This window comes from Cyclopterus lumpus, chromosome 12 (genome assembly GCF_009769545.1).
Source record: "Cyclopterus lumpus isolate fCycLum1 chromosome 12, fCycLum1.pri, whole genome shotgun sequence".
In the NCBI taxonomy this organism is placed as follows: domain Eukaryota; kingdom Metazoa; phylum Chordata; class Actinopteri; order Perciformes; family Cyclopteridae; genus Cyclopterus; species Cyclopterus lumpus.
Genome location: NC_046977.1, coordinates 9,277,598 through 9,291,427, shown reverse-complemented (window position 1 = coordinate 9,291,427; position 13,830 = coordinate 9,277,598). Strand labels below are relative to the sequence as shown.

General features: G+C 41.2%; 1 protein-coding gene across 2 annotated transcripts; it reads right to left on the bottom strand.

The window, feature by feature from the left end:
* Positions 1-5,850: 5,850 nt before the first annotated feature.
* On the bottom strand, positions 5,851-12,852 carry tbx3a (T-box transcription factor 3a). Of its 2 annotated transcripts, none has more exons than XM_034546941.1 (7): positions 12,125-12,852; positions 10,775-11,057; positions 10,107-10,253; positions 9,106-9,182; positions 8,394-8,551; positions 7,277-7,920; positions 5,851-6,354 (listed from the first exon to the last, which is right to left on the bottom strand). In XM_034546941.1, exons 1-7 carry the CDS (start codon positions 12,514-12,516, stop codon positions 5,917-5,919), a joined length of 2,139 nt encoding a protein of 712 aa, XP_034402832.1. In that variant the 5' UTR covers positions 12,517-12,852; the 3' UTR covers positions 5,851-5,916. The 2 variants fall into 2 exon arrangements, with proteins under 2 accessions (XP_034402832.1, XP_034402833.1); XM_034546942.1 differs by having other exon boundaries at positions 10,790-11,057.
* Positions 12,853-13,830: the final 978 nt, after the last annotated feature.

Below are 13,830 nucleotides of genomic sequence, written 5' to 3'. Positions count from 1 at the left end.
CGCTGCTTCAGTTGTAGTTTTCCACTTTTTCACGTTTTGGGCATTCCAGAAAAGAAATATGTCTCTTTGTAAATATTCATGACATGTATAGTTCAACTATGTACTGAAACTTTTCAAATTGAGTGACATCAAAGTTCAGAGACATTGACAACAGTCACAATAATAAGAATAATTTAGAATATTCACAAAAACAGTTCTGTAACAGACATTTTGATTACATTAAAACAGTAGCAGAAATGTTAACTTCATGTGTCCGTAAATGTGTTTTTGTACATTTGCATAGAGATTTAATAATAGTAAAACCTTTTGAGTTTATTAGAAAATATCTTGAAATTTGCATGCATGCATACATTAATCATTAGTGAGTGTTATGTAGTAGTTGTATCATTATTTACTATAAAATCAACTCTTAATATATCAGTTAAATATTGGAACACCTATCCCACCACAGAACGTCTTTGAACTTTAAACCCTCTAGCTTCCTTATAAAAAAAGTATATAAATTAAGCCCCAATACACCCTGCTCCTGTCACACAGTGACAATTGATCATCTAACCTTGTTGCCAAATAAAAAAAACTTTTTTGAATGTGGCCGTGGCTGCAGCAGACCACACCACATGATTCCCATGGTTATTACCTCAGCTTGGTAGGTGGCTGCCATCTGCGCTTGAGTCAGTATCAGTGTGTCTGTATATGTTTGATATTATGATATGTCTTCTCTTTTATGAATGTACCATCAAACAATGTGTTTGATTGCATGGTATGAAGGATTAATGCAGTATATTACCCATCATGTTTGAGGATTTAGTTACACCTATACAACCACGTCACAGGATCTGCCTTTGTACTTTTTTATTCATTTATTTGGATTGCCATTAGATGTTGAAACACAATTATTCCTGTGGCACACAGGGGAAAAAGTTTATGTAGTAATATTCTTTGGACACTAGAGTGCGCTGTCCCTTCAGATAAGAGTGAGCTGCAGTGGCAATGAAAGGAATTCCCCCTCAACCAGTCGAGCACAAGCACTCTGACATAGAAAATCCATTGATGAGAACATATAAATGAAAACTATGTATTTATGCTTCTTACTCTTCTGGTGATCATCATATCGCAGGAAAACTGACATATTTGATTTCCACCCCCATGTGGCATGTGATTGCTTATTGTGGACAATGTTTCTTAGCCACAGCACATTCAAAGTATCCCTCAGTGCATCCGGTGCTGATTATTTTATGTTTATAGTACACCAGTTTGATCATCTCAGAAAGGGATTACTGGGACCAATTAAAATATTCTGTGGAATGACAGGACATTAAATTCTTTCTGGCTTTTTTCAAAATTCAAATAAGTGCTTTCAGTCCCTTTCAATCATGAGCACATAAACGCATGTGCAAGGTTGCTTTTATTGTTGCGTAAATGATCTAGCAGGAATATCATAAACATGCCCTTTCTGCCAGGCCAACAGACGAATTATGTTAAGAACAACACATTGCTAACAGATTGCTCTTCACACTGGCTGCACAAAGTTTTCATTCATAAAATATAAAAAACACAATACCATCTGTAATTGCCATCAAACAATGGAAAGATGTAAAAGCTAAGCTGCTGTGGTTCTCAGAAGTCTTAGCAGCAGTTACACTTTATGCTCCTTTTGTTATGCAGTTTATAACAAATTCACTTTTCAACTGCATTGAATACAACTTTAGCGAATGCACTTAACTTGCAGCTTTCTTAATTTATAAGTGGTTACTGGGGAAGTTATAAACTTTTATGGTACAAATTCATCGTACTGAATTTTATAAATTGTTCCAATAACTGTATGGGTCTGGTGAAAGTCACTGTAAATAAAGAACCTCTAGACTTTCTTGTTTGTTCAAAAGCAAGTCAGACTTTTGTCTCGAGGATGTTTCAAGGGTTTTGATCTGAAAGTGTTTCAGGTGATTTTACAATCTTTATTCTATAAACCTTAAAAATGGAATTTATTCATTGGGAAAGCTGAGACACAATGAAGAGATCTGATATCAGATGTGATACATGATAATGCTCAATATCAATATGTTCATATATACAACTCATAGCAATATCCAAAGCAACGAGCCATGACCGTCTCCCATTCCAACATATACAGACACACCTATTACCCTGTATGTAATTTATGATCCACTCCGCACATCTCAAATCAGAGATCGTGTTGAAACCCATTCGTGGAATGTAACTTGATAATGCAGAAAACATATATTAGGAAGATGCACATGCACGAAACATTCGTCGTCTTCAGACATTCTGTTTGTTCGTGACATGCAGTTATTTCACAATAGCTTTCTGAAAGATTGTCACGTCTGCTGTCTAACAGCCCACTGTACCTGCATCAAGGTAGAGGTTAGAGTTAATAACTTAATATGGGTTATTGGCGACTGGGTGAAGTCGGTACAAGTGGTGTCGATGTTAAAAAAATGTGTAAACCATTTTTAAATTTAATTTACAATTTAAACAGGTGTTTATAATTTGGCGTTTATTCTCAAAGTTGCATTGTTTTTTTGGGGGGGTCCTTTTTCAAGAGTCATATTGCCATTCTTTCTTTTTTCCTCATGTGGTTTAACTATATTTTGTTTATACATTTAACCAATGCTTTGAATATACGACAGCTCCCTATTTTGGTATAAAATGCCGAATCTTTTTGGAGAATCGGTGACCCTGCATTTATTTTTGGGTGGGTGAAATGCCTCTTTATTTACCCACAACCATTTCGAAATTATATATTTATTAAATTGGCTGAGTTCATCCATTTCCATCATGTATAAATGTAATAATTTCCTTTAAATAATCGTCAGCCAATAACTGAACCAGTCACACTCAGGACAGAGAAGTTTCGAAGAGATACATTTTAATATAAACAGTTCTCCCAGTCGTCCATGACTCCGCGCCGCTAGATGGCGCTGATGACCCGCGATGCGAGTCCAAGTAACCTGTTGAAGGCCGACGCAGGAGACACTTCCTTTCATCGCCAAGCAGACATACACACACTTGCCATAAATCGGGGGTTTTGACGCGGGACTTTAAAGTGTAATATCGTATTTAGTTGAACACAGCTGGAGGGTGAACAGGGTCAAAACTGTAGAAGAGCAAATATTCAAAACAATAACTGATATCAACAAGCCAACGACACACAGAGAAAGGTGCGCAGACCAACTGTACGTAAAGGTCTTTTAACAGTTTGTGGTATTGTGTTGGGACAGTTGCCACAAAGAAAAGATTAATGAACATGTTTTGGACACGCGAGCCTGAAGGCTATTTTGTTTTTGAATGACTGATTGAGTTTCTTCTTCTTTCAAATAACTTAACTTAACTTATATCTGCGCGATCGGGCAGATGGGATGTCAACCAGCCACACTCATTTGACTTAACATATGTTTTCTGGACTTTTTGTGTGTTATGTTTGGATGTTTAAAAACTCGAGTTTTTGAACCTCAAGTTGTATGGAACAGATTTAAAACGGGTCTCTTGTTTTTTAAAAAACATTTTTTAATTTTGCCGCACATCAAATGAATTTGCCATAGCTGCGTGACTACATGTCAGATAGTCTTTATCACTGACCTCTCAGTGAGTTCTCACCCACGATCTGGCCTTTGGTTTGCTAAATAAACCGCGTCACAGCCGCTTGGGGGCGTCGGGTCTTGGTTTGATTACAGACGCATTGTCGCCTTCCGTGCAATAAAATTGAAGATATGCTCATCCAGGGCGCCAGGTGAGCAATAAGACAGACCAATTGAGACAGCTTGTGTCACGTTTGCACCTATTCCCTATCGCCAGGCTCGCTACACATTAACCAGACGATATACAAATAAAGATATGGTGTTGATAAACTCATGACACGAGGTGCAATAGAGAGGGTCATCAAGGGATTTCATATAGTCTTTCTTTCGGGAAACAACAGCAACACGTCAATGCAGGCCCATCAGAAATGTCAGATTAATACGGAGTGCTCTCCTCCTGTCACATACATAATATTTAATTCCGCATAACTGATGCGTGCAGGGAACGAGGGGGTATACTCTCGCTTTTGGTTGCGTTCAAATGACGACAATAAACCTCATTCACCCAAGCATTCACCTTGGCCAAATTGCTTTTTGAATGTAATTTATTTACTTTTCTTGATAATTTGTTTTATTATTATTTATTTCAATCGCAACGATACATGTACTGCAGCTGAAATGCCGTGCAAAGAGACTATTATATCCACTAAATGGTAATGTCCAGGTAGAAATCCCAGGTATGATCATGGAGCTGAGAGGGTCTTGAGTTATCTTATCTGGACTTTTTGAACATGGAGTTCACTGAAGTGGAGTAAGCGGGCCTCCCAAAACCGAGTAACATGGTGACAGCATTTAACAAAAATGATTGCGTACGAGATGTAAGGATGTCTCGTACAATGTTCCCCTTAATCAGCTGGTTTTAGATTGGGCACCATTTCTGTAATTGTCATCGGAGACAAATTAAAGCGAGGGACACACACTAAGAAAGGGCATTTCAATATTTTATTGAAACTTTCAAGAACACGATGTCGATGTTGTAAACTAGACATAACTCTAATACAACATAACCCATTGAGAAACACAAAATAAACCTTCATATTTTCGATTATGCGACGACTTGTACGACCAGGTTCGCAAAGTATTTTAATAACAGAAAAAGATTGTCCATTTTTATCACACTTCAACGACGTTTTTCTTTTTTTAAGAATAGATTTTTTTTTTTTTTTTTTTTACCAAGCCATTGGTGCAGTGCGTTGTCGTTTTTCCATCCGTTTTTAAACAGTAGCACTTCACACACGGGGACAACAAATGAAAATACAATGGCACATTAGTGTGAATAACTACCTCAATGGATATTTGGGGAGGAGTAAATTCCATATTTTAAGAGGGGTATAAATGCAGATGGCAACAAAGGGATAATAGCCCACAAACTATCTTTACACAGGTATATCGACAATAAATTAAGAACAGATCCCTAGAAACAAACTACTCCGTTGTATTTACACGCAATAACAATATGAAATAATTACATAAATATTTTATATATCCCTATGTACACCTTTTAAATCAATACTACCCTTATTTTTTTATATTTTAATTTCTGCTTCCCTTTGCCTGTTTGACACTTAAATTCCGCATGCTTTGGCCATAGCTTATCCCGGAGCACCAGTCATGTCAATAGGCCAGTTCGGATTAAAAAAAGGCATGAAGAAAAATATATTGTATTAAAATTGATAACCCAATCAAGAAAAAAAAATAAGCAAAGGGAGTGTGTTAATTATAGTGTTAATTATATTCCAAACAGAATATTTTTAATACTTTCCTTTCAATTCTTAGTGTTAAAATAACATTCATTGGGGATTTAGGGGGCATGCAACATTTGGCCAATCGATCAATTAATAGTGTACAACAAAATACAGCAGTCTTTATAAGGTAGGTTAAACGGTAGTGAATTCAAATAAGTAATCAATTCAGAGTGCATATCAAAACACATTTCTCCTCGTGTACAATAAAGTTAAGAGATAGGACACAGCAGCAACTTCTCCCTAATCTGCAAGTCACACCCATGCCAACTTTTCAGTTTCAATACTTGTACGGTATTCAAATGACAGGATAAAAGTGTTATTTAATTTAACAACAAAAAAAAAGAAGAAAAGAAATATACATATCAGATGCGTATTAACCAAAGTGCATTTCAGAAACTAAAACGTCCAACTGTTCGTGTTTTTTTAAAGTTTTTGTTTTTAAAACCTGCACGAATCTACGAGGGTGTCCTCCGACTGTTAAAGTCTTCATCGCCGTCAACGCCTTTTCACTTTTCATGACAACAATGAGACGAGCAGGTGGTGTGTTTAAAAAAAAAAAGAGAAAAGAAAGAGACCTAGGGGGACCCGCTCCGTGACCTGTCCTGATTGGAGTCAAGCCCGCTGACCAACCGCTGGATGCTCTGCAGCTCGCTGGCGGCGTCTTTCTCCGTGCAAGTTTTTGGGGACATAGGAACCGAGCCGGAGGACATGGTGGACGAGTGGCTGGTCACCTCCGATGTGGAATCCAGGGTGACACCAGACACGGGGCTGGCCGGGACACCGCCGTCTCCCTTCAGCTCGCCGGCCATGGGGGGCATCGCTGTGGTGAGCAGGGTGCTGTCCGGTACCGTCATGGGGAGGGAGTACGGGTTGTACCTGAGTCGGGGCCGCACTGCGTTCAGGAAGGGGTGCCGGTGCACCGCGGAGGAGGCCGCGGAGGACGCTGCCGCTGCAGCAGCCATGTACGTGTACGGGTAGGGGAACAAGCTGCCGAACGGAGACATGGCGAGGCCCTGTGGAGACACGGAGAAGCTGAGTGTGAGCGACAGGGCTGCTGTTACAGACAGCTCAGACAATACTGCTACACACACGGCACACAATGTATAGGCTACCTGAACAAAAATAAAGATAGGCATTCATAAAACGTATGATGGTGAACTTTCTCTTGCTGGATTAATGTCGTGGAACAAATGCGTGGAAACGTTGATTTAAAGTGACCTGCTTTACTTTCGCTGTCCTCCCGGTTGGTTTCGTGTTGGTATTGGATTGTTACACAGCTTATGACACTTAGCTTATGAGCGTCACAGCTCGAGTTATAGTCTATAGTTCTGTCTGTTTGCAATGGCTCTATTCACACAGGCTTTCATAAGCCTTCATAACGAAATATTGTGCAGCAAAGCTTCCGCGCCCAGCATGTAAACAACTTTGGTGCGCACGAATTTGTAATGCAAATACAAATAAATCATATTGTCTATTGCAGCAATCAAGCAACAGGAGTTGCAACTAAAACCCTTTGACGTTTAATGGAAACATTTGATGTCTATTAAAGTGTCATGTCTCTCTGTGGAATTGTATAGCCATTGTTGCTTTAATGAGCTCAATGGAAGAGGATTGCCTAATACTTCGATAATGTCATGCAATGTGCTCTTTGTCTTTCAAAACTGGTTTTCACAGACTGGTTGATATCAATAACAACAATGTCAAGAGAAAACGTAAAGGTATGTTTCGCATAGATTAGTCACCGATTGCAGTTGCCTAAATTTAGTGAAACAAAAATAAGCACGCATGCTGCACGTACACAGTTATGACGCACACATGATGACGAGGGCAATACATATATTTAAATATCTGGCATATGGGCCGGCCGTCTGCCGTGTATACATGTGCTTCACTTGAGGTGCAGACTAGGCCGAGACCCAAGAAAACCGGTTTTACCTGCGATGCCAAGACATGTTGCTGCAGATGAAAGGGCAGGCCTGGCACTCCCGTCAAACCTTGTGAGGGGGATGCCATGCTAGTCGTGTCCATGGTGCTCACCCCTCCCGCGGACACGGCTGCCAATAGTGGCCCCATGCCCGCCATGTTTGAGAATGCACCGCCCATGTTGAACTGACTGGGGTGCAAGAGAAACGGATGCGCATTCCCAAGGTGATTGAAAAACTGTTGTCCTGTTAGGCCTGTTGGAAATCCAAAATTAGGCATGTGTCCGTGGCCTATGTGCGGGCTGTCAGTCTGAACTGTCAAAGGCATGAAACTGTCTTTGCTTATGGACCTGCTGCACTCGTCCGTTTTGGGATGATCCAGACTCGGGCTCCTGAGGTCTTCTCCAGAGCGGGTGGTGCTGGAGATGACGGTGATGGGGCTGTGCCTCGAGTTTGCGTGGCTCTTCTCAGTCGTCTGACCGCTGTCGCGGGTCCTGCTGGTCGAGTCAGTGTTGCTCAAGGGGTGCCCCTTCGCTGGGCTCGCCTCGTGCTCCTTCCCGTCCTTGGTAGTCGTGGAAATCTTGCTGGAGTCCGGGCCATCTTTGACGTGTCCATCTTTGCTCTCATCGTCGCTGTCCTCATCGCTGTCGCAGAAATCTGCCGAAAGTAGGAGGACGAATCAGTTGCCTTTCTGTTTATCCCGTTATCAGCCTTGTTGTGTCCCACAGGTGGAATACGTAATAGACCCGAATTATGTATTTGTTTCCATATGTTGGTGACCAATATGGATGTGTTAAAATATAAGGAAAGTTCCCATAGGATTTGCCTTAGCTAATATGCTACATGGCATTAGTTCCCCCCCCCCCCAAAAAAATGTCACTGTGTATTTCTTTGCAGATTAACCGAAAAATGATTTCTGACATCTAGCTTGACAGATAATGGTCTCATCAATTAGTGAGAATATTCATGCTTTGCGGTTAATCTCAATAAGGCCTCAGCATGTTTATACTTCCTAAAGTTGACTCTTTTCTCCACCTTGTTAAAAAGACTCGCCACAATAGAATTTTTACGACTTTACACAGCACTTGTGATCGGAGCTGTGACTGGCTTGTGGGGTCTTGTCAGCTCACCTTTCATGTGTGTGGGGCCCGCGGTAGACACGGCAGGGGACGAGGCCTGGCCGAAGCACTTAAAGGACGCCTGCTCTCCAGAGGAGTCGTCTGAAGCCCCGTTCTCCTTTTTCTGCTGCTCCTCGTATGAACGCATGGATTGCAGAGCCAGCTGTTTCCTGTGCACAGTATACCCGGGTTACTCTATCACGTCTCCCAGGTCAGAAACACTATCAGCAGCACGGTGAGTGGTGTGGGAGCGCGTTTCAGCTGAACACCTGAGGTAATGAAGCTTCAGACTATGACACTGACTACGCGGAGGTGGATGAGATCCGTTACAGCGCCATTGCTGTAGTAACTATAACAGTAATGTATCTATCGATCTTGTCACGTCCCTCTTCCCAATTTCATTGTGAGCACAATCTGATTGTAAACAGTCGACGTTTTGGGATACGTTTATAATTGCAAAACATATTATTATCAAGTGAAATGAAGGCAACTGCATAAACAAACACAACCCCTAATCCAGTTTATTTTACAACCAGTGCTTCAGGGATTATGCAATATAGCCTATTAAACTATTTGATTAGAAACTGTGAAGAGCCACACTCCCTGCGGGTTAATAAGGAAGCTTTGACGCGAGTTTAATCCACCGAGAGCACTGCCTCCGTATTTATGTTTAAAGACATCTCAAGTGTTTGTGTTTTTTTCCTCTGCAATGCACTTTTCTTACCTCTTTTCCCGTCTTCCATTTCCCGTGTCACGGAATCCTTTAGCAAATGGGTTATGGTCAATTTTCAACTGGGTTATCTGAAAAAATAAAAACATGAGTATATATTAGCGACTGGAATTTAATTTCCCTATAATAATCTGACTAAATACGTCTTATTTAATTTTTTATAATTGCACGTGAAGGCTTATTTCTAGTTCCTGCTAGTTTGCAACACATGGATATTATTTTTGATTTTACAGATAACATCCACATGAAAACAACATACGCAAGTACAGAAGCACAAAGACCAGACGAGTTCTCACATTGGCACGTTTTTCCATGAGTGAAACATGCTGATTAGTTGTGTATTGAAAAAGTTTACAACCACAGTCACTGTTACCACTGCGCATGGGAGGGGGGAGGGGTCGGGTGCCATGGTTTCCCAACAATATCAAAGAGTTGAGGAGATGATTTTAATTATTTTAATGTCTCCCAGAGAATGAAATGTGACCATGCAGCACAGTCTGACACAACCAAAATGTGCCCCTTTCTTTCTTTTTCTCCAATCAAGCGCGCAGTGTTGCCCCTCTTCTTTTCTCATTTCTCAACCCCCAACCCTTTTAGTTTTACTCACGCACGCAGAGAGATAGAGAGAATACGAGAGAGAGAGGGAGCGAGAGAGAGGGAGCGAGAGAGAGAGAGCGAAAGAGCATGCATGGGTCTATGCCAAATCCTTTCCACGTGATTAAATAAAAGGAAAAAACTGTAACATTCCACAGAAGTATTACCTTCCACCACAGGCTGGTGAATATGGCACTTATACCCGCAACACCACCCCCATCCCCCCACCCCACGATGATACTCCACTCTCACAGGCTGAAACAGATATGACGTCTTTCATATTTCATGACAACAAAATGGTGCAGAGCATGAAAGACATGGGAGGAAAGCGCGTCTGACACAAGCTGCATTTGAGTACATTCAGGTACAACCGTAAGCCTATGAGCAATAATTGTGCTTACCTTGTCATTTTGATAAGCAGTCACGGCAATGAAATCCGTTTCGGGAAAAACGTAAGTCCTGAAGGTACTGTACGGGAGTTTGAGAATATCGTTGGCCCTCACAATGTGAAATCGAGGCTGATATTTGTGCATCGAGTTAAGTATGGTCTGTAACACACAATCACAAAAAAACGCACTATTGAAGTTACTCTAGCATTAGTTATCGTTGTACAGATTATATATTCACATTACATTACATCACCTTGTCAAAATGATTTTATTTGAAGTCAGAAGTCATATCATTTTGGGGAATTAAATTGTGAAAGTATTACTGTGATTAAAAAATGGCAAATGCTTAACAAAACATTATATAAATTATTTATATTGTAATATTTAATCAGTTTAATGAAGCTGGTAAAATATGCAGGGGTGTCTAGCATGTATAGACTTAATTATCGTTTGCAATAATTGTAATCATATTTTTTTTTAAATACGATTATCTCAAGATAATGATGTAGCAATTTTCTTTAAATGTTGTTTTATTTTTGTAATGGTGTGGTATATTGGTCATATCTTATAAAACACCTTAAACGTATGACTTGCTTCAAATATAACATAATAACAAATTCAAACAATTAGACATGTTGCAAACAAAAAGGGTATGTTGATAAGTAGGAAAATTGACATACATTAGTTGAACTTACAAATCCGTGCTTGTCGGAGATGTTATTTGTCAGCTTGAGTTTGTGAAAATTGACGACTTTTGACATCCACTGTTCACCAGTAGCCGGACTGTCCGGGTGAATGTACATCCTCTTTGGCATTTCGGGGTCGGCCTTCCCTGCCACCATCCAACGGGAGTTATGAAATTTGTATCTACAGTCGTCAGCTGCAACAATATCCATCAAGAGAATATATTTGGCCTTTTTGTCCAGACCAGTGCACCTCACTTTGAACGGGGGGAACATCCGCCTGTGACAAAGAAGAACAAATGATAAGCACTCGTGTAGTGGCACATTGCATCAGATAAAAGGATTCATCTCTGTAGTTCTACTATATGCTTGAAATATTCAACAATATACAAAACAAAAAATACATATATCTTTATTGACATATTATACGATTTAATCTTGAAAAGCGTGTTGCATCAAGTTTTAGAAGTTTTCTGATGCAGCCTGTTTTTTATTTATCTGCGTCAGATAAATCAGCCGAAAAAGTGTCGCGCGAGTAAGAAGTCGAGTAAACAAACGTATATTCTTCTTCTACTATATTTCTGACGAGGCAGTGGACGCCAACGCTGTTTGAATGATGTCTTGATTTTTAATGCCTCGAAAGGCCTAGCATACAGCAGCCATCTTTGTATACTGTCACTGTGATGATGACGATCCTAATTCAGTCAGAGCTCCACATTTCAGTGGAACAATCGGTAAAGTTTTGACAAACCGAACTTTAAAATGAACAACAGCAAGCCAGATGTTCACATAAGGGGGTTCTGTAAAGATCAGTGCAATTGGAAGCTACTCTAATTGGAGGCTTAATGTTAATAATAAACTGCAGGCCTTCTTTTAATTTTTCCAAAATAATGTTACAGCAAACAACTGATTTGACATCATTAAGTACGTGTTTGTACACACGTTCAGTTTACCAGATACCTGTTGTGTACATACACACAGGATCTGGCATATTTGTCTTTCTGTCAAGCCGAGTATGTACGCATTGATTATTTTGAGTAATGTTATTATATTGTAGTGAAAACACATGATCGTGTAATAAGATATATTGGTAGACATTCATGCTGCAATCCAAGTTTAATTGATACACATTAGACTAAGGCATGAGAACTTTGCATCAAATATGCAAAGGAACGACCTGAAAAGATAAACACCATGTGGTATGTATACATGTCTATACATCTATTAATGTATCTATGTAAAATAACAAATCCCTCCATCGTGAGTTATCAATAAACACAACAGGTGTGTCTGCAGAGATAATGTTTACGTTTTTGAGATAAACAAAAACAATTAAATCTGTTTCACCTTCCGGATTTGGTGATCACCATCTCGGTGCCTCTCTTGTGGAAGAGTTCCCAAAGCTCCTTGGCTTCCAGGTGCACTTTAGGGTCGTCTTCCACCTCTTCCTCAGGCTCCAGAGTCTTCATAGGCCTGAGGTGGACGGCCGCAGCCTGGTGCCCCAGCGAAGAGAAGTGGAGCCCGGTCTCCGCGGCTCCCATCAGCTGGTCCATGATCGGCTTTCCCAGGGCGCCCGGCATAGAGAGGGAGCCGCCGTGAGGGAGAGCCAGAGCCGGGAAGAAAGGAGGCTGGTGACCCAGCATTGCACTCATGGCAAATTCCGGACCCCGGTGAGATAAAAACGGATGATATGCCATACTTGATCCCTGTATGACTGGATCTCTCATCAGGAAGTTCATCCAAGTGCAGGCAACAACTGGAGACGACTGGTTTGATGTGAAACTATTCTCTTTCTTTTTTTACTAACAGTGAAGCCTGCGTTCAATGACGACCAAATTTAAAAAAAGGAAAAAATTAATCTGAAGTTGGAAAGCCTCGGAAACTCCTACTTTCAGCTCTGCAGAAATAAGCACCCACTTATTTTTCTTCACGAATTGTCGGGGAATCTCTATAGTCTTTTGCTGCGTTGTGATCAAAAGTCTGGAGAGAGAAATGTAAAAATGTTCTCCATAATTCTGCAAACGTGCTGCGAGACCGATTTTCTTTAGAGGTTGACGCGCATCGGACACCTTTCTGTGTCTCGCTGGCTCGCGGACATTAGTCGAATTAAACCAACTTGGGTGAGTCACTTAATTGACTGCAGTGCATTCTTTCTCTTCTGCTGCTGTTTACAATATCGGCATTCCTGTTAAAATGCGTTCCTTCTTATTGGCTTCAGTCCTGCAGCGACGGCGACGTGTTGAAATATTTCGATAGCGCCGAATAATCCCCCTGCCTTTACTTGCTCCGGACATGCACCCTCACGCGCACACACACACTTAATTCCTCCTCTCTCTTTCACGCACACACACATTTCAGAGAAAGACGTGTGCAGAGAAAGGAGTCCGCTGACGGCCAGAGAGAGAGAGAGAGAGAGGTGGTAAGGTCCCAGCTCCGTGATTTTCCTAGCGCCTCTGTGGCCCATTGGGCTTCATACTGTATGGATGTGTTGCATGTTACGAGGAGCAGCGCTCCGTTTGATTGGCTCTTTGACGCGTTCGGACCAATTGTGTGGCAGCGTGGGCGTGGTTTTAACAGCTCGGGTGGAGGGGACAGACTTCGGACTTAAAAAAAAAGGTGTTTGGAAACTCAAAAGGGCTTTGCCGTGAAACACCACCCTGCCCCAGTCGGTGTTGTGTGAATATGTCAACATCGTTACAGACGTTGCGCTATCGGTCGGTCCGTGAGAGCCGGCGGAGGGGAGAGAGAGCGGCCAAGCCGGGCGACCGGCTCGCTTTTGTCGGCGAGACGTTATGTTCTGTCGGGCTGTTTGACTTCCTCCTCTGTCCCGCAACACAGTGGCATACTTGCGCTTTGAATACCGCGAGCACAATTGCATTCATTTATACATATTTTTATTCAGAGTTATCATGATTTAACTCGCGGTCTTGTGCGTCTCTAGAGATTGAACCGTGGCGAAAAGCCGCTGAGCAGCAACAACATTTCCTGCGACATCCTCCTTTGAAAATATGAGCCGGTGACGGGATGAGGCGCCCTATGATCATGTTTATGAA